Consider the following 13,912-nt stretch of genomic DNA (forward strand, 5'->3'; position numbering starts at 1 on the left):
TCAGATATCCTGAACGTCAGACATTTACATTACAGTTCTTAACAGTAGCAAAATTACAGTTATGAAGTAGCAATGAAAATAACTTTATGGTTGGGGGGTCACCACAACGTGAGCAACTGTATTAAAAGGTTGCAGCATTAGGAAGATTGAGAACCACTGGTGTAGGATATCTCAGTAAACCTAAATTTTGGTCTCGCTCTTCTACACAGTGCTAGTTGATCCTGGATAAATTTTAACCTCTCTGGGCATCAGTTCCTTGCCTGTAGAAAGGAAACAATCCCTTCTGTGTAGGATGCCAAGAAACTGTGATGCGGCATAAATTCTGAACAGTCATGAGGAATTAGCGTGGCTTGCATCTTTTCACCGCTGCAGTCATCTTCGGCAATAAATCAGTTAGTGTTACACATGTCTCAAAAGACCAAAAATAATGAGAGGGGCAGCCATGCCTTATTCATCTCGGTGTCAGCCCGTCTCACTTAGAGGACAGTGGCGAGGCGTTCCGCAGGGTGGCGAGCTTCCCACCCTCACTGCTGGCCTGCTCGGGAGGATCCTGGGCGCAGAATGGCTTGGACCAGACACCAGTCCTGACAGCCTAAGCCTGTTTATTAAGTCAACCAAATACACAGCAAAGGAAGATAAAATAGGTCAAATCAAGTGTTCCAGGCGCATAATACAAGGCTACAATGGGCAGAGCACTAACCCCAAGAGACAGAGGCTGGAAAGGGTCAGAAAGAAATCATTTGCGGCTTTGTAGGTCACATGGTGTTCTTTCTTTCTGTTGCTGCGATAAAGCATTCCGACCAAAGGCAACCTGGGGAGGAAGGGTTTGTTTGCCTTATACATCCAGGTCTCAGTCCATCATTGAGAGAAGCCAGGGCAGGCGCTTGAAGCAGAAACCATGGAGGAACACTGCGTACCAGCTCAGTGTCTAATTCACTTAGGGAGCTTCCTCATATAGCCCAGGCTCACCTGCCTAGGGATGGCACCCCCACAGTGGGCTGGGCCCTCCTATATCACCGAACAATCAAGAACACCCCCCACCACCACCACCACTAAACGTGCCTACAGGTCAATCTGATCCAGGCCGTTCCTTGATTGAGGTTGATTCTTCCCAGGTGACTCTAAGTTGTGTAAAGTTGATGATAAAATTACCCAGCATGCATGGTGTCCTTAACACTCTCCCCTTGTGGTCATTTCCTCACAGAGGCAGCCATGCAGAGAATGTAAGGGAATGAGCACGACTGTGTTCCAGGAAATCGTATTTAAAGCGCGGGCGTAAGGCTGCATCAGGCCCCCGGGCTGTGGTCTGCCAGTCCCTGAGACAAAGGCTTGTCTCACTGCCAAAGAGGATTCACAACAAAGCCGAAAATACAGCCAGGTGGGGACACAGAACAGGAAGGTTGCAATCACTGAGCACAAGAGAAGTTCTCCACCAAGTTCCAGCACTAAAGCAAACAAGAGCACACGTGGAGGGAAGTGTCCTGAGAAATACATGTTAGGCTGGATCAAAGCTAATTATATTCGAGGCGCTCCAGGGTTGGGTTGGGGAGATGGCTTGGTGGGTAAAGCATCGGCTGCACAGGCCTGAGGACCCGAGTTCAGATCCCAGCCTGCACATAAAAGCAGAGTATGGGAGCCCGAGTCTGTAAACCCAGCTCTGGGTTGGCGTGGGTGGTGAGGTGGGGCACAAGACCAGAGCATCCTGGTGGTTCACTGGCCAGCCAGTCTAGCCCAAAACAGTTGAGCTCCAGGCTCTGTGAGAGACCCTTCCTCAAAAAAATGAGGCGGAGTAGAGATTGAGGAAGACACCCCAATGTGTCTACCTCTGGCCTCTACACATACTCATGGGTGCATATATATGCACACACACACACACACACACACACACACACACACACACACACACACACACACACAAAGGTTTGGGGTTTTAGTTGCCTGAAAACTGATTGTTGGGCCAATAGTGTGATGTAGCTCCTAAGGTAATCTGATGTGCTGTTCATCCCACTTACAAAAGAGAACATCCAGAATGGGCCAGGAAATGCTGCTATGGGGGTGGACATATTTGAGTCACCACCCTTTGCACAGTGACTGACAAGTAGGAAGTGTTTCAGGGACATACTTCCCCTGGATGCACTCTGGCTGGAAAAGTTTTGTAGCTCTGTCTCTAAGGTCTGTTTTGTAGCTCTGTCTCTAAGACTGTGGAACCTGCACCGGACCAGACTAGGCCCCCTGCATATGGGAGACAGTTATGTAGCTTGGTCTGTTTGAGGGGCCCCTGGCAGCAGGATCAAGATCTATCCTTGGTGCACAATCTGGCTTTTTGGAGCCCGTTACCTGTGGTGGGACACCTTGTTCAGCCTTGATGCAGCAGGGGAGGGGCTTGGTCCTGCCTTAGCTGAATGTACCAGGCTTTGCTGACTTCCCATGGGAGGCCTTACCCTTTTGAAGGAGGGGAGGGGAGTTGGGGGGGGAGTGGGAGGAGGGACAAGAGGGAGATCTGTGGTTGGTATGTAAAATTTAAAAAATTTTTTTTTTTTTTTTGTTTTTGTTTTTGTTTTTTTTTTTTGGTTTTTTTTTCGAGACAGGGTTTCTCTGTGTAGCTTTGCGCCTTTCCTGGAACTCACTTGGTAGCCCAGGCTGGCCTCGAACTCATAGAGATCCGCCTGCCTCTGCCTCCCGAGTGCTGGGATTAAAGGCGTGCGCCACCACCGCCCGGCCTTAAAAAATTTTTTAATAAAAAAAGAAGGAGAAAAAGGTCTGGCCTGGGTTCAACAGAAAGGAAGTAACATCTGGGCTTGGAGTTGAAAGGTAAGGGTGTGGGGGCAAAGTTGGGAGAGAACTACAGGGAAAACAGATGGGAAGTACCACAGTGTAGCCCATGATTCGCTGCCAGGCTTTAATTCAAATACAGGTTTCTTTCAGACATGATGGTACATGCTTTCACAGAGGGACAGATTTCCCTAAGTACTAGACTAACCTGGTTTACATTGTGAATTCCAGGTCAGTCAAGGCTACATAGTAAAATCCTGTCTTTAAAAAAAAAAAAAAAAAAAAAAAAAAAAAAAAAAAAAAAAAGCCGTGGCGGCTGGGGAGATGGCTCAGCAGTTAAGGGCACTGGCTGCTCTTCCAGAGGATGCAGGTTCAATTCCCAGCACCCACATGGGAGCTCACAACCATCTCTTAACTCCAGTTCCAAGGGAGTACCCTCTTCTGACTTTAGTGGGCCCTGAATGAACATGGTACACAGACGTACATGTAGGTAAATTACCAATACACATAATAAAATAATTTTTAAAGGCCTCTAAAAATGGGGGGAGCCATCATATTTCTGAAGAACTCTACAATTTCAGTTTTGTTTTTTTTATCCTTACCTGGGAGAGAAGACATTAATATGTTGGTTGTTTAAGAAAACATTTGGAATGCTTCAAATGAGGCTTTAGAGGAAGTTGGATTAAAGAACCAGCAGGTCTATGGTGGGAGTTCTCCCAGCCACAGATAATCTGCTTGCAAAGGAGCAAAGGAACTAATTATCTTTGGAGAGGACTGTGTGCCTGATAAAATAATTAAAAATAAATGGCTCTCCTTAGAAATGCAAATTACAAAGTACTGAAGAAACCCTGGTGGTCACATAAACAATAAATAGATGTGTTATCTGAGGTCCTTTACTTGATTGATTTTTCAATTCTGGCTACAACCAGACTGAACAGGGGACACAGCTCTTAAAAGCTTTAAACCATGACACCTCACCCTTGGGGTTTTCTAGGGTGACATTAGGGACCTGCTGCTTCCCTTGAGCCCCAACTCCACCAACATGAGATAGGGGCATTACTGCAGACCCCTCTCCAACGCTCTACTGAGATCCTTTCCTTCTACTCAGATCTATCAAAGAAAGGACAGCATTAACCAAGTACCATGGTGGTGGCTGGACAAGGTGAGGGGGAGATAGGAGGCCTTGGGGGCCAAGTAGAACACTGTTACATGGTGTATGGGGGGGGATGTTCTTCAATGATAACTTACTAACTCTTAAACCAAATATGCCAATGTGTGCTTCACACACACACACACACACACACACACACACACACACACACACACACCACCCCGAGACAGGGTTTCTCTGTGTAGCCCTGGCTATCCTGGCACTCACTATGTAGACCATGTTGGCCTTGAACTCAGAGATCCACCTACTTCTACCTCCTGAGTGCTGGAATTAAAGGCGTGCGCCGCCACCGCCACCGCCGCTGCCGCCGCCGCCGCCGCCGCCGCCGCCGCCGCCGCCACCACCACCTGGTGCCAATTCCTATTTCTAATCCCAGTTTTCAGAGGCCAGCCTTGGTAGGAAGAAGACTAATGTAAGTTGGAGGGCAGCCCAGACTATACAGTGCAGAGCTATACGGTGAGTTCAAGTTCAAAGCTAGCCTGGGTTGTATCACAGGACCCTTTCTCAACAAAATAGAAATAGAAACAAAAACCACCCCCAAACCATAACACACAAAGCCAAAGAAACATGCCAAAAAGGCCACAACATGTTACCCTTTTGTCAAAGAACCAATATTGACTAGATACCTACTCTTACACTTTTTGGCAGTCATTTGTAAAGGGATTTGGGGGGAAATGAGGCCCTGCCTAGAAAGAAGTTGTTTACTAACTGGGGACTCAGATGTTGGGCACCCAAGGCCATGCTCTCATTCCTCTTGCTTTGCTGACATCAGATATCTCCTGTGTCACTCATCTAGAGGGAAATGATTTCCCTTGTGACTGGGCCAAGCTGATGTTTCCCAGGGAATAAGTGATGTTGGAGGGGAATGAGAGAGGAACAAAGGCTCCTGGGCTGGTGCTCCTTGCTTTCCAGATGAGGCTGGACCTTGAGGAGGTGAAGTCTTTGTAAGCTGGGGCAATAACGCTATCTACTTCTGGAGGACTCAAAGAGTAAGATGGATGATACACAAAGAACACTTAACAGGATCTGGTTAACAACATATGCCCACGACACGTCCCTTCTGGTCCCTAGGTAACTTGGCCAAGGTCTGAAGCAGAGTTCCTTCACCCCGGTCAATCCAATCCAATCCCATCACACTCCCTCCATCAGCATAGGCGTGCCTTGCGATTCAGTAGCCTTTATCTTCGTGCCTAACTGGTCCAGTCTTCATGTCTACCCAGAGAGCCTTTTCTTTCTGGGCACTGAGACTCAGCTGTGACAACTTCCTGGCCTTCCAGTATAAGCAGAGGAGGGAAATGAGCAGCAGAAGCAGCATGATGAGGGGACAGGCGATGAGGAAGTGGAGTAAGGGTTCGGAGGAGCAGATCCGGGATGAGAAGGTGGATTCTGCAACAAAAGAGAAACACGGAAGAGAATCGGTGTCCAAATGATCTGGGCCGATTAGTCACGTACCCTTGCTTATACGTTATCAGAGGCAAGTCCGTGTAGATAACGCATAGATAACAGGGTGGATAGTACAGGCTCTTCATCCTGTGAGGGTGCAAGGCAGAGCACCGGGAGAAGAGCCCGAGGACATTCTCAACACACACATCTCCCCCTGCCCAGCCACTGCAGCTATAGAACTTCCAATGACCTACTTACAACCACCAGCCCAAAAGAAACGCAAAACAAAAAAGAAAACCTTCCCTTTAATCTCCTTCCCTCAGAAAAGACATGTATAATTCAGCCCTCGTTCTCAACTGTGGAGCTGGCCCTGAATTTTTAACTGAGCTCTTCCCACCGCTGCGGCTGAGACTCACAGTGCACTGTGCCACCCTCGGCAGCCGCCGAACCTGTGGAGGAGTGTGCTTCTCCCCCTGACCCACGTCACTCACATAGGTCACCCAGCCCCTGGCTCCCCCCCACCCCCCCGCAAAGCTCAATGGTCACTTCCTATGCCTCCAGCACAGCCCCTGTCGGGTTGGATCTCACTTCTGCCAGACTTTTCACATGGTCCAGTTCTCACTTCCTGGTCATGCTGCCATGCCTTTGTTTAGGCCCTTTTCCTTACACTTGATGGAGAATATCTGATAGTGTCCTGGGATCCATGCATTACCCACAGTGCCTAGTCGGATGCTCAAGAGCTTTTGCTGATCTGAGCAAAACCAACTGACTGCTGCCAAAGGCACACTACAGAGGCATGCCGAAGTATGTGATCCTCAGGCAGCTGCAGTCTGCTGTAAGGTACCATCAGCAGACAAACATGTCGGGCAATGGGGCTCCTGGCCACTTCCCAAGGAAGCAGAGCAGAGTGGACTCACCATGCCGCAGGTCCTGGGAAATGGCACCCTGAGCTAATGACCAAAGACCCAGGTTACAGGCATTCAGCAGAAAGCCATGTGTGTAAAGCGCTACCAATCACTTGCTGTGGTCTTCCAACGACATTTATGCTGTATTTGAAATCGGGGCTGTTCTGAACCATCCGATGCTGACAGCAGGTGTGCTTTGCTTGGGAAACCATAAGGACATGAGCCCTCTCTTCTTCAAAGGTTAAGCTATAGAATTTATGAGATTATAGATCCTCGGTGATAAAAACAGGTTTAATAGGTCATTCTGATCTACCGCTTGCTGCAAAAAGGAGTCCCTATGGGACCTCACTGATGCACTTTACATGCCAAAGACTGCCTCTTTGCTGGAAATCAAGAGAGAACCCAGACATTTGCTCCAGGCTGGCACTGTGAGCTCCTTGAGAGTCAGGCCTGTGTCTTTGTATCTTGTGAAGCACTTCCCCTGGAAGGCCTCACGGGATCCTGATAAAGGAATCAATTGCTGAGTGTATTCCTCATGCAAGAACCAGGGTGGCCACCACTGTGCAATGCAGAGTGACGGTCCTTGGTGAACATTAGGCTGTCCGTTCTGAATGGGGTTGGCATGAAGATGCAGAAGTTGGTGGCCTGAACTTTTCCTGTTATCATTTGTAGTCTTCATCTTGCATCTGATTTTTCTTCTTGAAAACATGATCAATGGAAGAGAGATTTCAATTTTTTTCTTTGCTTTCATTTTGTCTTGTTCTGAGACAGAGTCTCACTATATCTCTCGAACTAACCTCGAACTCCTGGTCCTCTTGCTCCAACTTCCCAAAGGCTGGGATTATGGGTGTGTGTCACCATGTGTGGTTTAATTTGTAACTTTCTGTCCTCTGTGTACATTCTTCTCCCAAATGACCCAGCTGGACCAGTCAGTCTCCCAGGGCTCATCGGATGACACTTGCAAGCATGGCCAAAGGAGGCAGAGACAGCAACGCTGTGTTAGCATAGACCAGATTGCTGAGCCACACCTACCTACAGAAACGTCTTTTTTTCTAACAACAGCCACAGTAAGGAAATGGCAAGCCCCCTACAGAGAGCCCATCTATGAGACTGTAAACAGTCTCTTCAGGTGTCCAGACTCCTGGAGAATGACAGACAGCCATGATTTTCACTTCTCCAAGGAAGCTTATAAACCTCAGGGTTGGACTCCCTGGGATATGAAAAGAGTGCCGACGTTGACACATCCCTCCACCCATATAATGGGTGCACTTCAACTAGATGGGCCCTTCCTTCTCACTTTCCCCACATCCTTAGAGCTGCACATGCCTTCTCTGGAGTTCCTCTCCTCCCCACCCCACCCACTCTGCAGCAGGTGAATCAGAGAGAGCCTGGCTGCAAGCTCATGATGGGAAACCTTCCCCTGCCTGAGACCTCTAAGACAAGACCTCCTACACTGCCTGTGAGCTTGAACTCTCATCAGGGCCCCTACCATGCTGCTGTCTGTCCATGGCGTTAATAACCCAAAAGGACAATCTGCCTTAGTGTCTCTTGACCCCAGACTCAAGAACTTTCGCTGACAGAGGGTGGAGCCAGGCCTGGTTAAAACACTGGCCATGAGCATCCGTGCAGCGTAGTGAATGAGTACCAACTGTATTTCAGAGAGAGCTTGATTCCAATCTTTAACTCACTCTTATGAAGAATGGGTAAGTTTTTCATCTCTCCCAATACTTTGTTTCCTTATCAGCTAAACAGGGATAATGATAATTCGCTGCATTTCAACGAGATAGCATGTAATAGAACATCTAACACGATACCGAGACCATTTGTTGAGTGGGCAAGCAATAGACATTAGCTAGAATGTTCTGGGGAAGCTGAGAAATGCCTAGGCAACCTTCTGCCAAGCCTGCTGACTCTTCACAGAGACCTCAGCTCTGTGGTTTGGATCTGGAATGTCCTCTAAAGGGCCAGGTAGTAAAGGTTTGGCCTCAGCTTGGTGCTACTCGAAAGTGATGGGACCTGTAGGAGGTGGGGCCTAGTGGGAAGTCATAGGTCACTGGGAGCATGGCCTTAAAGGGAACAGTGGAATTCTGATTTCTTCTTCGTCTACCATTTTTTTCCTCCTTGTTTCCAGGATGCCAACAGGGAGAAGCTTCTTGAAGGGTCACACTCTCTTATCTGCCTTGTTCCTGGCCCAAAGTCATGAATAAACCAACTGTGGCCATGAACCAACCAACTGTGGCCATGAACCAACCAACTGAGGCCTGAAAACTCCAAAACTATGAGAGAAAATAGGACTTCTCTCCCTAGACATTATCTCAGGTCCTTCTGTCCCAGAGATGGGAAGCTGAACATAATACAACAGACTTCTCGCCTTTTTTCATGGACTCAGTCTTACCCTTCACAGGAATGTTAAATGATTCCTTCGGAGATGCTGAGACACCGGCGGACTTTGGGAGTCTGAAGATCCACACTGCTTCTGGTTCGCTCTCCCTGCTTTGTGCTTGCAGTTCAAGTGAGAGCCCTGTGTCTGCTCTTGCGGCCATGCAGCCATGCGGCCATGCGGCCATGCCTGCTCCCTGCTGCCTCTGCTCCGCCATCATGGCCGCCACTCCTCTGGAATCATAAGCCCAAACAAACTCTTCTATGAGTTACCTTGGTCATCATGTTTTCTCACAGTGATAGAAAAGTAAGTGATAACACTGGCTTTCTTTCTAGTCAGGGGTGGTAGAGAATCGGGAGGTGAGTCCATGGCAGGTTTTACGGCTGCTGGAATGGCTGTATGGTGATGGCGAGATGGGGTGGGCATGCAGGAAGTAGAAGACATCTGGCATTGGGCTCTTCTGCCTCTGAGACTCTAGCCTTTAGTATGAAGGAACAGTCTTCATGGGGAGGAGGTTTCTCCATTTCGAGCAGTCTGCCACCACCGGGCAGCAGAGTGCCCTCTGCACAGCGCTGAGTTGGCCAACAGCAAGCACCTGTCAGCCCCAGTGCCTCTAAACTGCCTCTCGGGGGAGGGCACTGTGTGCTCTGGAACCTGCAGTCACCATTTCCCACCATCTGCCTCTCACCCATATTTGGATGAGAACGGGTGACACTCAAAACCATTACAGTTTGGCATTTTGAGTCAATCCAAGTAAGTGCCCCATACTCAAAGTACAAGGCCTGCAGAAGGGAGCCAAAAACATAATGAGCACACTTCATCTTGAGCAGCCATGGATAACTTGCTTCCTCTGCCCACAGCCACGCACACCATGAATAGCTTTTCTTCCGGACACTACCTGGGAAGTGCTGACTTGTGAGAGAGAGAATAAAGGTTCTTCGAACCTTCCCGCCTCCATCCAGAATGTGGGCCGTGGGAGGTCATTTAAGAGAGCTGGCCCCCAAGTGGGGTTTGGATCTCTGCAGCAAGTACCTCCCACAACAAGTGGCTCCTGACAGCTTCCTGTTTTAACCTCGTGGGAGGGTGCTTGCTCATTCTTTCATCAAGTGTGAGCCGAGTGCTTCCGCCAGACCTTGTTGAGTGTACACGGGAAAGTAAACAAAAGGCCTCTCTGGAAACTTCAGTGTGTTAGGAATGCATGTCTCCTTTAAGAATCCACTCTCTAGAAAACTCCTCATCTAAATAAAAGCTAGGGAATAGTAATGAGTATTATGCTGCCACAAATAAGCTATCCACTCCCTGCCCCAAAGTCTTATGGACTGGCTGGCCCATCACTGCATCACAGTTTTTCAGATTGTGACGTTTAGGGACTGGGTATGTGGCTCTACTGGCAGTGTGCTTGCCTGGCATGCACAGAGCCCTGGGTCAATTCCCCAGTGCTATATAAATCTGGTGTAATGGAACAGATATGTAACTCTGGCACCGAGGAGGTAGAGGCAGGAGGGTCAGAACTACAAGGTTATCCTTGGCTATATAGCATGTGTGAGGACAGCCTGGGCTCTATGAAACCTTATCTCAAAAAGCAAGCAAGCAAACAAACAAAAGAAGAATGCATTTGTATTTAGGAACTGAAGGTGAGGTAAGAAGACTTAGCCCTATATATATATAGCCCCTACCCCTGCTAAGTCACTGTGGAGAGACAATGGGGGAGGGCGCAAGGTCCAGGGTATGCCTGTAAGGCCACTACTCAAGCCATGTGATCCATGGCTCCTTTCTGTAGTCCTAAACCTAACCTAATCTGGTGTGGTCAACTAAAGGAAGCAGAGAAGTGAAGAGCAGTAGTGGACTGTATTTGATTTGGATTCTACCAGCATGTAGAGTTGGCAATCAGCAGGACTACCATTATGGGCTGGTAAATATCTGAGCCTCTCTTGGGCCAGTCCAGAGCTGGGAGGAGACACACGACGTCGGTGTATTCTCAGAGTCACTGGCCACTAGTAGCACTGTGGTACAGGTAGCTGCAGCGTGATGACTGAGGGGAAGTCAGAGCAACATGAAGGCCCGATGTGGACCAGGGAAGGATGGCATGAGGTGCACTGTCTGAAGGGTTGCCTCCATGGCCAGATGCTGGGCTGCTGTACCAACTCCATCTTCCTTCCCAATGCCCCTTCCCCTCTGTACTGTAAACTTGCTCCGGAGTCTACCAACTTGAACTCCAAACAGAGCAAATAACTAAAACTCATTGTTTGACGCTTCCTGCCATATCTTACGGTCTTCTCTCTTGTCCTTTACAGCTCTTGAGGAAGAAACCTGTGTCTGACATGTCTGCCTCCTCACTCTTCAGCTACCTCAGCCTGATGTTCTTACTGCTTTTCTGTCTCTACCATGTTAGGTCTAGTGGAGATGTTCCCATTTGGTATGTATGTGTGTGTGTGTGTGTGTGTGTGTGTGTGTGTGTGTGTGTGTGTGTGTGTGCGCGCACGCAGGTGTCCTCCTCTCTCATTCTCTGCCTTGTCCCTTTGAGGCAGAGTCTCTCCTGTACCCATAGCTCATGTTTCTTTCTTGCCTAGACTGGCAGCCAGCAAACGCCAGAGAGCCTCCTGACTGCCTCCAACAGTTTCGGGGTTACAAGTGCATATGAGATCACGCCTGGCTTGCTGTGTAGGTACTAGGACCTGAACTCCAGTTCTCATAGATAGCTACACAGCAGTGTTCTTAAGCCCTGAGGCATCTCTTCAGCCCTCCCAGTCTTATTTTAAACAGCCTTTGTGTATTCTTCAGTCTCCTGGGTTTCCTGATGTGCTATTCTGATTCCCCACCATGGATATATGGACACCTCAAGTGTCCTTCCTTGAGCATCCTTACTGGCCACACATTGATAGCATCTAGTACGCAAGTCGGGTGCAGTTCACATTTGGAATTCCCACTCTCTCCCAGATAAACACCTCTTGGAAACTCTCTTTGGGTTGAGTTCCAGCTCAGCTTGCACAGATTGGACCCATCTCCCTGCTCAGCCTTGGTTTGGTTGCTTGGTAAATGGCCTCAGGATCCACTTAAGCCCCAAGACAAATTGGCCTTTGCCGCTCACTCACTGGCCACAGATGTCCAGCTACTCGACCTCCTATTGCCTACCACTTGTTCTTCCCCCATCTTGCAAGCACCGCCTGAGCTCGGGCCTCCATTTGGCCTCACCTTGGCTACAGTTTCTATAGCTCTCCCTGCACTGTCTGCTTCCCACCACTTTGGCTTCACTGCTGCCCCCGATGGGAACTTGCCAAGGGTGTTCCTGCTGCACTTGAACTTGCTCAGCAGCACGGCATGACTGTCATGATAAAGTGCCCCCTCACTTCATATACTGAGCACATCCGAGCTCTGTGTCACCCCCCTCAGTGCCCTCATCTTTTAGCCCTTGTTACTGCAGGTGCTGACTTTCAGCCCTTCTTAACCACCGAGGTTCCCTGGCTCTGATGTGATGTTTTATGTCTTTTTGCTATATTGTATGCCTTTCCATTTTCCTAAAATGGTTTTCTCTCTTCTCATGCATCCATGTGCTAGAGAACCTTCCCATCTCTACTTGACCCCTCTCTCTGGCTCAGTTGCTCCCTCAGCATTCTGGGACTATCCTCCTCTGATAACACTTACCACAGTGAATTCAGCTTTCCCCATTCTGTGGGAATGAGCCCTTCCATTAACGGTTTTGTGTGCTCACGTCTCATATGATTTTTTTGTCTTTTGAGACAGGGCTTCTTTGTGTAACAGCCCTAGCTGTCCTGGAACTTGCTCTGTAGACCAGGCTGGCCTTGAACTCACAGAGATCCACCTGCCTCTGCCTCTTGAGTGATGGGATTAAAGGCATGCGCCACCACTGCCCTGCTCAGTGTCTAGATTTTTAAAAACATATTTGTATAATGATCTTTAGTTTATGAGAAAGGCAAGCATCATACACATCAATAGTCTGATGACATGGCTTGTAAGTGGTTAGGACTGCAGTCTGAGTTTAGGGCTGTGTGACTCCAACCTCTAAGGACTTTTTATTACCCCGGACTGTCTCCCTACCCACTAGCCAGGAGCAGAAAGGCAGCGCAGGCCACTTTCTCTTGTCACAGGATTTCCTTGGGAACATGATGTTTGCTGAAATGAAAACCCTGTTGGTTGTGGCACAGGCCTGTGAGCCTTTTCAGAGGAGACAAAAATGACTCTGTTTTTTTTTTTTAGTGTCTCCTTCCAGAGTTCATCTTTTACATGATCAATGAGATGCTCTACATGATCTCACATAGATATGCTGTGCAGCCTCTCACCTGCCTCAGAGGAGATATGCTTGCTAGTCATGGAATCAGTCCTTTTTATGGTTGTTACCTATTTATTCTACTGTAAAAACTGCTGAGTCTATGGGACCTGTGAATTCCAGGGGAAATCATTTGTGGGGTATGCCCAGATATGTGGGATATCCCATAATTGTTGGAATGAAAAGCTGCTAAAAAAATTTCTGCCTGGACATTTGGAAGAAAAAAAAGAATTACTGAAGAATGGACATGGGGGAAGGATGGTGGAGCCCAGAATAATAGATGGGGGAGAGGATAATGGAACCCTAGGTAACAAGTTAGATGGAGTCTCACTGGAATGCAGTGAGGCTCTCTTTGCCTATGAGAATTGCCATATGTACCTCTTCCCTTCAAGGGATTGTTGCTAAAACTAGCTGGTCTCCTAGGAATGTCAACTTTATAATGGATCCCATTTATCTGTTCTGTTGTGGAGTACCAAGACTCTGTTTTAATTTCTCTAGTGATCCTTTTCCAATAAGAGTTCAGCCTGTAGTTCACCTTTCACCTGTTTGAGTCTCCTGGAAAGAAGTAGCTAAGACAATGAACTGGCAGATACTACAGCAAGCCACAATGTATCGGTCCTGCTGGAAGACAGCACTCTTGTTATTAACACATGTCTAATAGATACCCAGCACTTGTCTGATACTAAGCTAGGCTGAGATATTGGCTGAGGGGGACTTTTCTACACAGAGAACTGTCACCTTTTGGTCAAAGACCTTTGAGTGGCTCTTCTCTTTGTTGGAAACTATAAGGTAGCTCTAAATGGCATCCTTCCTTCTCTGATGTCTTCCAAGACGCAATAATACAATGGAAAGAGGACACCAAATGAGCATTGCTAACATTGGATCTTAAATCGCCACCCCATCCCCTAAAAGGCCCATGCGGGAAAGGCTTGCTCCTCAGTTTGGTTCTGTTAGGAGGTGGTGGTGCCTTTAGGAGAAGGTTCTGGTGGGAGATCTCCATGTCATTAAAGGCACGC

The 13,912-nt window shown here is 48.2% G+C and overlaps 1 protein-coding gene across 1 annotated transcript in view; it reads right to left on the bottom strand.

Annotated features, from left to right (window-relative positions):
- Positions 1-4,272: 4,272 nt before the first annotated feature.
- Cd101 (CD101 molecule) overlaps positions 4,273-13,912 on the bottom strand; it is a 39,370-nt gene continuing 29,730 nt past the window's right edge. The window contains exon 9 of the mRNA XM_076574721.1: positions 4,273-5,329. Coding sequence (XP_076430836.1) covers positions 5,112-5,329 — 218 coding nt within the window. The 3' untranslated portion in view covers positions 4,273-5,111. The remainder of the gene's footprint in view (positions 5,330-13,912) is intronic.

This window comes from Peromyscus maniculatus, chromosome 6 (assembly GCF_049852395.1).
Source record: "Peromyscus maniculatus bairdii isolate BWxNUB_F1_BW_parent chromosome 6, HU_Pman_BW_mat_3.1, whole genome shotgun sequence".
Taxonomy (NCBI): Eukaryota; Metazoa; Chordata; class Mammalia; order Rodentia; family Cricetidae; genus Peromyscus; species Peromyscus maniculatus.